Source organism: Theropithecus gelada, unplaced genomic scaffold (assembly GCF_003255815.1).
Source record: "Theropithecus gelada isolate Dixy unplaced genomic scaffold, Tgel_1.0 HiC_scaffold_196, whole genome shotgun sequence".
NCBI lineage: Eukaryota > Metazoa > Chordata > Mammalia > Primates > Cercopithecidae > Theropithecus > Theropithecus gelada.
Window position 1 is genome coordinate 11536 of NW_020258397.1, and position 9207 is coordinate 20742.

Sequence of the window (9207 nt, forward strand, 5' to 3'; positions counted from 1 at the left end):
TATATATGTATGTATATGTACATATGTATATGTATGTACATATGAATGTATGTATATATGTACATATGTATATATGTGTGTATGTATATATATATGTGTATATATGTATGTGTATATATGTGTGTATGTGTGTATATATGTATGTGTGTATATGTGTGTATATATATATGTATGTGTATATACATGTGTATATATGTATATATGTATGTGTGTGTATGTATATATATGTATGTGTATATATACACATATATGTGTGTGTGTATATATATATCTGAGCGCAAAGCCACAAAGCCGCGTTGTTTTACCCTTTCCAGGAACACAGTGCCTTCTCCTCCTCATGGCTAACAACAGACATCGACAGAGTAACACTGAGAAGGACCAGGGAGAAGATGCCCTGGCCCTTCCACACATGCCCTGGGAGAACGCGCAGGCCCTCGGCTTCTGCAGCCTCCTCGCACCCTCACGCCAGTCCTTCCCATCAGAAACTGCTGTTGCAAACCCCGCCCTCCAAGTATCAGCTGTGAACTCCTTAACAGCAGAAACAAACTAAACAACGCAGGTAGAAAGCCGTGGGCTGCCAAATGCTACCGAAGCGGCTCAAGAAGGAGCAAATGAGCTAAGACCAGGGTGCTCGTGCAATCAGGAGGCAAGATCTTCTTAACGCTGAGCCCCTCGCCCACGGAGGCTGGCGGACGCAGTGCCTTCTCCAGGGAGCTGCGGCTCCAAGGACACCACGGGCTGCGTAAAGCCCTCGACTGGGCTCTGACCCCAGAAGGCTCCACATCTTGGTGATGAGAGCAGAAGGCCAGTCCGGGCCAAGGGTCCCCGTGACACCTGCCCCTACCCCGTACAGGCCTCGCGACAAGAGGGCTGAGCTCGCCAGGTCTCCTGGGAGTCGCGGTCCCAGCACAGGTGGAGTCTGGGATGCAGGCTGTGGGGTCTGCTCATCACGGCACAGAGTCCAGTCCTGTTGGTTGTGACTGGACAGCCCCGGGCAAGTGGCCTCAGCCATGTCCACGGTCGGGTGGCCATTCAGCGCCTGAGTGTGGCCGGACAGCTCCCCACCACAGAGTATCATGGGGCATGGCAGGGCAGCACACGGATTCTTCCCGCCATCACACAAAGAAACTGCTGGCTCCCCTGACCCCCACAGTCTCCATCAACACCCCGAGCCCTGTAGACCCACAGGAAGGGTAGGAAGAAGGCAGGGTACTGGGGGCTTCTCCCACCCCATGGTGGCAGGGACCAAGGACAGATTCCAACATCGCAATGAAACTGGGTAGGAGCAGGACGCATCCACAGCACCACATAGGACAGGCCCAGCCATCGCCCATCTCCCGCCACAGCCCATCTCCTGGTATAGCCCATCTCCCATCTCCCACCACAGCCCATCTCCTGGTATAGCCCATTTCCCATCTCCTGCCACAACCCATCTCCCACCACAGCTGAGGGCTTCCTGGGGACTGTCCGGCTTGTGCGAGTCACCTGCTGGTCTGCTCAGCCAAACACAAGCTCCAGAGCCACCACTGTGAATGCCAGGGAGGCACATGGCCACGTTCTTCAAGACCCTTCAGAGTCAGCCCAGCACAGTACCCACAGGAGGGACTGGAGACTCCCCAGGGCCTGACATGCATGCCGGGAGCCAGAAGGCCGGCTGAGGCCTGTCCAGTTCCCAAAACAGCAGGGCAGGTTGCTGGGGAGGATGCCCCAGCCAGGCGTAGTGGGAACCAGAGCCAGGGCGACGTGGCTTCGAGGCTGGCTGTGGCCTGTGGGCTGCGGGGTGGTTTCCCTTCCCGGAAAGGGAGGGGCTTACAAGGAGATGCAGTGGAAGTCAGTCCTGAGCCATTCCAGCCCATGCCAGCGTTTTACAAACCATGGGGCAACTGGACACCTTCGGCTTCTTTGCTAACCGTCTTCCCAGGAGGTGATGGCAGCGGGAAGCTCGGGGAAGACCCCACAGCCACCACTTTACGTGTCCTGCTATGCTGGGGTTCGGTACAACGCCTTAGAGACTATGTTCACCATCACGCCAAAGGGTCCACCAGTGCCCAGGGACATGGAGGTCTGGACAGTCCGGCACCAGAGCCCAGAGACAGCCCCATTACAGGGCCTGGGAGCTCTCAAAAGCCTGCACTGTTCCCCCAACACTGCCAGGGCCTGAACCCCTCAGATACCAGAGCCACAAGAGCAAAGGCATTCAAATGCAGTAGCAATCACTGCTGAGCCTGGCAGAGGACTCGTGTCTGTGAAAGAGAAGACAGAGTCTACCTGTTACTGCGCTGGGCTTATATGATCTTTTTCCAAATTCTGATAAACTCTGAAACTTGCAGATAACTTACGAAACGCAAGGGTGAAAGTTTTCTCAGGCCTTTTGAAACTAATACTATGCATAGCAGAAAAATGACTGATATTGCTAAAATCTTCAATATTGCAGCCCAAAACTTAAACAATGTCTGAAATAAAGAGGTTTTTGTTTGTTTGTTTTGAGACAGAGTCTCGCTCCTGTCACCCAGGCTGGAATACAGTGGCGCGATCTCAGCTCAGTGCAACCTCGGCCTCCTGGGTTCAAGCGATTCCCCTGCCTCAGCCTTCTGAGTAGCTGGGATTACAGGCGCCCGCCACCACGCCTGGCTAATTTTTGTACTTTTAGTAGAGATGGAGTTTTGCCAATTTGGCCAGGTTGGTCTTGAACTTCTGACCTCTGGTGATCCACCTGCCTTGGCCTCCCAAAGTGCCGGGATTACAGGTGTGAGCCACTGCGCCCAGTCAGGAGATCTGAATATACATTATTGTACCAACCTAACAGCTATTTCTGATCATTGAAACCAAGCAGGCTCTAAGTAAACACTGTTCATTAGCCTATCTCGCCCCTTAGAAATTCTTTTTCTTTAAACATTCAGTTCTAACAGGCAATGTTTCACGTGTAGAAACTGAATTCAAGGGCTGGGTGCGGTGGTTCACGCCTGTAATCCCAGCACTGTGGGAGGCCGAGGCGGGCGGATCACAAGGTCAGGAGATCGAGACCATCCTGGCTAACATGTTGAAACCCCGTCTCTACTAAAAATACAAAAAACTAGCCGGGCGAGGTGGCGGCGCCTGTAGTCCCAGCTACTCCGGAGGCTGAGGCAGGAGAATGGCGGGAACCCGGGAGGCGGAGCTTGCAGTGAGCCGAGATCGCGCCACTGCACTCCAGCCTGGGCGACAGAGCGAGACTCTGTCTCAAAATAAATAAATAAAATAAAAAGAAATTCAATTCAAGAATTGTGCTGTTAAAGTTACCGATAAATTCAGTTAAAATACCTCTGCCTTTCCAATTCCCCTACAACCTTGCTTCTACAAAGGCAACTCCGGAGACTGTCTGGGTGCAGAGAGTGAGACATGTGGAGACGCTGACAGGGACACTTTCCAGAGGCTGATGCCCAAAGAGGAGAAGATGTCAGCACAGACAGACCTGGACATGGACACACATGGCCTGTGGCAGGTGCCCAGGTGGAGGAGGCCGAACAATGAAGGAATGAGGAAGCAATCACGTAGACTTTAGTTCCTGTAGGTCAATATGAAATCTTTAAAAGCCACCATCTGAGAACCACTATTTATAAATAACAAGCACAGCATTCAACATGCACTCTCGCCCTGGCCTCCTCCAGACGCAGCCCCGCAACACCTCCTTACACCCTCAACGGCACACGGAAAGGTGCCCTGGGAGCACTTGCTATGATCACCGTCATTATCCCTGGAAAGAAGCAAGGCGGGAAGAAAACCACTCCTTTCTGATGCCAGAATTCACAGCTTAAGATTCTAATTTGTAGGGCTCTGGCAGGTGGCCTGTGGTTCCGGTGCCAGTCCTCCCAAGCTTTGACAACAGACACATCATTCCGCTGAGCTCCAAAATAGCTCCAAACTCTAAAACTACCAAGGTTCTATCACCTACTCTTACTAACTTCACAAACATTATCATTGCTTCAATTGTAGCAAGAATTCAGCATTGTTCTTTGACCACTGTGGGCCTCTCAGAGGCTCTGCATAGGACTGGGTGCCACAGGTACTCAACAAGCAACAAAAGGCCTCAAAGGACAACAACCCTGGAAGGTCCCCAGGAAGGATGCACACAGCACACTTTCCACTAGAAAGCTCCTTCTGGCATAAGAACAGGATTAACGGAGCAGCAGTTCTTTACCACGGCGGGGAGAAGATGGGCATGTTGTACATTCTCCAACCCAAACTTTGGAGATAATTAAAGATACAACTTTCTAGTTGCACAGCCCGTGATCCTGGTGACGTTTTCCACGCTGGCCGGAGCTGTTGCGTGTGACCAACGGAGAGGCATTCCTGGGGAAGGAAGTCTGGCCCCTCCACCTTGCTGGTAAAAAACTTAACATTTCATCTCTGCTGTGGCTTCCAGCTGCCCCGGGGCACCCGCTGACGAGGTCGCTTGGAAACAGAGCACAAGGAACCAGGAAACATATTTTGATGTGGAACCAGAACAGTGGGAAAAGGTTAACTGCAAACCCCAGAAGCGAGTGTGGGACATATTTACCGAGCTTTGTTTGTGTTAACGCTCAGAAATGTTTCAGGCATCACACCTAACCGGGCACTCTGCAGCCAGGAGATAAAGCTAACAGGGTCACATGGCCACAGAATTCTTGCTGAAACTCCCAAGCAGAGGGAAAAAACAGCCTCCTATACTTTCCAACCTCCACACCAAACACAGGCCCAAGGTGGGCAGGAGGGGCCGTGCCCACCAGAACATGATGTCCCTGTGGACACCTCGCCACCCAGGAGATGGAGAAGGAACCAGGACGAGCTTGTGCTTTCAAAGGCTGCCTGCCATTTTTACTGGGACCGTAAGACTGAGGCTGAGGGCCAAACGGTGTTCCCCGCAAACTCACATAATGGAGTCCTGCCCAGTGTGGGACTGTGTCTGGGAGATGGTCCTTACAGAGCAATGAAGTTCAAATGAGGCTACCAGGGTGGCCCCAACCCAGCAGGACCAGTATCCTCATGAAAGGGGACATCTGGAAACAGACATGCACGGGAGACGGCGAGATAGGAGTCATGGGGAGAAGACGGCGGCTCCGAGCCAGGGAGACAGGCTGGGCAGATGATCCCTCACAGCCTCCAAAAGAAAGCCCCGATCTTGGCTTCCAGTCTCAGGACCCTGAGAGAAAATCTTCCTGCTGGGAAGGCCACTCATCCGCGGGACCTTGTCAGGGCAGCCCCAGGAAACAAACACGCAGGGTTCACCCAAAGGTTCACCACTGCGTTATGTCCCAGTTACACCTCGACAACATCACTCTTCCCTTATCCCACCAGTTCAGTCAAGTTCACGGTGATGGACGACTTTGTCACCGTGGAGACCATGAAGCGCAGTGTACGTGACCATGTGCTGCAGAGTCAGTGCCACGGCGCTTTTACTTTTACTTACACGATGACAGTGATAGTACGGCAGAGGGAAAAACAGTTCTTAAATTTTCCCAATGCCTCCCACTGGATGGGATTTTTATTGTAAATTCAATCCAGGTCCTGACATAGGCTCGTTGTGATAACCTAGAATATGCCAGCCTTTTAAACCTTAAAGTATTGAAAACAGAAGTTGGGATAGAAAGGTCTTGACTGCAAGTCAAGAAGAACCAGTGGTGATCCTTGCTTTCTCTCGAAACCTCAGCTGACCACGATTCTAAGTATCACACCAGCAGAAAGGCAGATCAGCCATCCGGCTGCTCAAAACACTGTCAGCTCTCACACTGTTCCTTTGACACAAGCCTTCAGGGAGGTTTAGGTGGGTTCGTTCCCAGCCTGGAGGAGCGTCACCTGCTTGCAGCTCTAATTCTGAGACCAGAGCAGAGACGGGTCCTCCCAGAGCACCCTCACTGCCTGCCTTCCTCACCCTGCAGGCATGGGGGCTGCACCTGCCCTCCCCGCCGCCTGGTCTCGCCTCCTGAGTGCTCACTAATAAAAAAGGAGTAGGGGGTGGGGAATGAGGAAGAACGAAAAAAAAACAACAGGAAAACACCCAGTCTGGAATGCCCCGGGCTGCGCGTGGCAAACGCCTCTTCCTGAGGATACAGCGGCAGCCCTGACGTCACGGGCCATGGGGCACTGCCCTCGACCGCCTGTGCGGACGTTTTCGTGCCTCAGATAAAAATCCCGGAGCAGAAAGCACTCTCAGGGGCCACTCGCAGCCCACCTGCTGGGAAAGCTGTTTCGTTAGAGATAAAAACACCCGGCTGGTTAAGTGGACCCAGCGGAGTCCCAGCAGCCCCTCACACCGTTAAAAAGAAAAACCAACAACCTGGGACCCAAAGAAGGAGGCGCGTGAGCTCCCCCAGCCTGATGCCGCAGCCAGCGTCTCCGGGGAGCAGGAGGCCGCGCTGTTCCGAAGCGCGGGCTGGGGGCTCCGGGGCACTGCGGAGCTGCGGTCCCATCTGCACCCGAGGCAGGGCTGGCAATTACGGCGGGGGAGGAAGCGGGAGCAGCCGGCGGCCACCGCGGGGGGCCGGCACGTGCAATTCCCGGAGGAAGACACTGCGCGTGTGTGAGCCCGCCTGAGGCGCGGATGGCGTCTCCCGGAATTCCCACGTGGAAGCCGTGACCGCCAGCAGCGCCGCCCTCTTAGAAATGGGTGTTTGCAGAGACAGATCAGCAGGGCCCTGATCAGAGAGGACTGGAGACTTCAGACGGGAAACGCGCAGACGGAGGCAGGGGCGAGGCGCCCAGGGAAAAGGCCGCAGGAAGAGGGGGCAGACGTGGGGAGACGCTCCCTCCCGGCTCCATGAGGAGCCCACCTGCCCACCCAGGCCCCAGACACCGCCACCCCGCCCACCGCCGCCCCGCCCCTCCCGGCCCCGCCCGCGCGGCCCCGCCCATCCCCACCCCTCCCCTCCCGGCCCCGCCCATCCCCACCCCTCCCCTCCCGGCCCCGCCCCACGCGGCCCCGCCCATCCCCACCCCTCCCCTCCCGGCCCCGCCCATCCCCACCCCTCCCCTCCCGGCCCCGCCCCTCCCGGCCCGGCCCTACCCCGCCCCACGCCGCCCCTCCCAGCCCCGCCCCTGCCGCCAGCTCACCTCATGTAGGACGCAGGGGACAGGGGCTTGGGCTTCGCCCACTGGTATGGGTGCTGCGGCACCGCCAGGTACTGGTCGCAGAAGCCGCCCTTCCTGATGTGCTGGAAAGAGGAGAAGTCTTCGGGCGCGAAGTCGGCCGGGGGCGGGGGGCTGCCCAGGTCCTCCCCGACGGGCTCCACCTTGAGCGCCACCGAGGGCGGCTGCTCCAGGGTGGTCTTGCGGGACTTGACAGGGACGCCGTCACCCAGGTCCAGGCTGCTGTCAGTGGTCAGCGCGTTGATGGCGGCCACGATGGCCGAGCTGGTGTACTGGGTGGTGTTGCCCAACCACGAGTCGTCGGTCACGCTGACCCGCGGGGAGCCGTGCGGGGACGGCGTGGGCGAGTGGTGGGGTGAGTAGGGCGGCTGCCGGCCGTTGAGGCTGTACTTCCTCTTGTTGCACGGGGACGCGGGCCTGGAGGAGCGGGCACCCAGCCAGCTCTCCTCAGTGACGCTGGCGCGGGGCGAGGTGGAGGGGGAGTGCCGCGGGGAACCCAGCAGCGTGCAGGCCCCCAGCCCGCGGGGAAAGCCCTCCTCAGGGTCCGTGGTCTTGGGAGACACGCAGGGAGACTGCCATGGCGACGTCTGGGGGGACGCGTACGGGTACGAGTAGTTGGACTCGTAGGAGGAGGCCTCTGAGTTGCAGCTGCGGGAGGACAGGCTGCTGGCCGGGCTCAGGCACGAGGGGTCTCTGTAGGCCTCCAGGCTGGGCAGACTCAGCGTGGCCGTGGAGGGGGACCGTTTGGAGCTGGGGAGGACGTCTTCCACCTCCACATCGTGGAAAAACTGGTTGTTGTTGTGGTACAGACCCAAGCATGAGGTTATCTCAATGCGAGGACTCTCCAGGGCAGGGGCCCCATCTGGCCTGGCGTGGCCGGAGGAGAGGAAGTAGCCCGTGGGCCCACCGTCCAAAGCTGCTCCGTACCCCGAGGGGTGATCCGCCGGCGGGACGATGCCCGGTGTGGAGGTCTGAAGGTTGTGGCATGGGGCCGGCAGGGTAGAGTGTGCTGTGGGGAGCGGCAAGGCAGGGCTGACATTGGAGGACGCATAGCCATAGTGTTCTAGAGAGAAAAAGAAGCAGATGGTGGCATGAGGGGCTGGGCATCACAAAGCAGAAACCCATGACCTCAGGGCAGCCGGCAGCCCCTGGCCTTGACGAACGGCTGGGGGGCCTCAGACCCCACGGAGCGGGCCTCTGCCAACGCCCTGAGACTACACTGCCCGACAGCTCCAGGCCACTTGGAGTAACAGGTCCCCATGAGCCCCTCGCTGCCCACCTCCCCTCCTCCCCCAACAGCAGCACAAGCCCCTGAACGTCCCTCCCAGACAGAGGCAGCCGAGTCCTCACCAGTTCCACTCTTCATTCAAAAACCACCTTCCCGAACCACCCCATCTTCATTTAAACCCCAAACTCAACATGTGGGCCCTCCTTCTCTAGTTTATTTTTTCTCCTAAATACGTATCACAATCTAACAGCATGTTTTTACTCATTCATCTCACACTGTCATCTCTTTGACAAACAGAAACCTAAGTTCCATGAAGGCAGAACATTTGGACGTCTTAGTCTATTCTGGCTCACCACTGTTTTCAGAGCCAAAGACTGTGCCTGGCACATAAAGTGTGTTCAATTTGTTTAATGGATAAATGGTTGGTGGGTGGGTGGACAATGGATGATGGACAGACAGGTAAATAAACTGATGGATGGATCATGATGGACACGGTGGGTGAGGGGATGATGGGTAGATGGAGGGTAGGTGGGTGGATGGATGGTGATGGACAAACAAGGGAGGAATGAAGGATGAAGAGATGGGCTATGGATGGGTGGATGGGTGGGTGGATGAATGGATGGATGATGGATGGATGGACAGGTAAGCGATGGATGAATGATGGATTGGGGATGGAGGCATGATAGATAACTGGTGGATGCATGGATGGATAGATGAATGGATGGTGATGGATGGATGGATGAGGAATGGAGGAATAAAGGATGGATGATGGATGGATGGATGGATGATGATGGATGGATGATGGATGGATGGATGGATGGGGAATGGAGAAATAATGGATGGATGATGGATGGATGATGATGATGGACAGATGGATG

At 55.9% G+C, this 9207-nt stretch overlaps 1 protein-coding gene across 1 annotated transcript; it reads right to left on the bottom strand.

Moving 5' to 3' along the window:
• Nucleotides 1-7061: 7061 nt before the first annotated feature.
• LOC112617476 (nuclear factor of activated T-cells, cytoplasmic 1) lies at nt 7062-8164 on the bottom strand (the record flags this gene model as incomplete). The annotated part of the gene is made up of 1 exon (XM_025374244.1): nt 7062-8164. A coding segment is annotated over one exon (1103 nt), but the record flags the coding sequence as incomplete, so codon positions are not given.
• Between the last annotated feature and the right edge of the window lie 1043 nt (nt 8165-9207).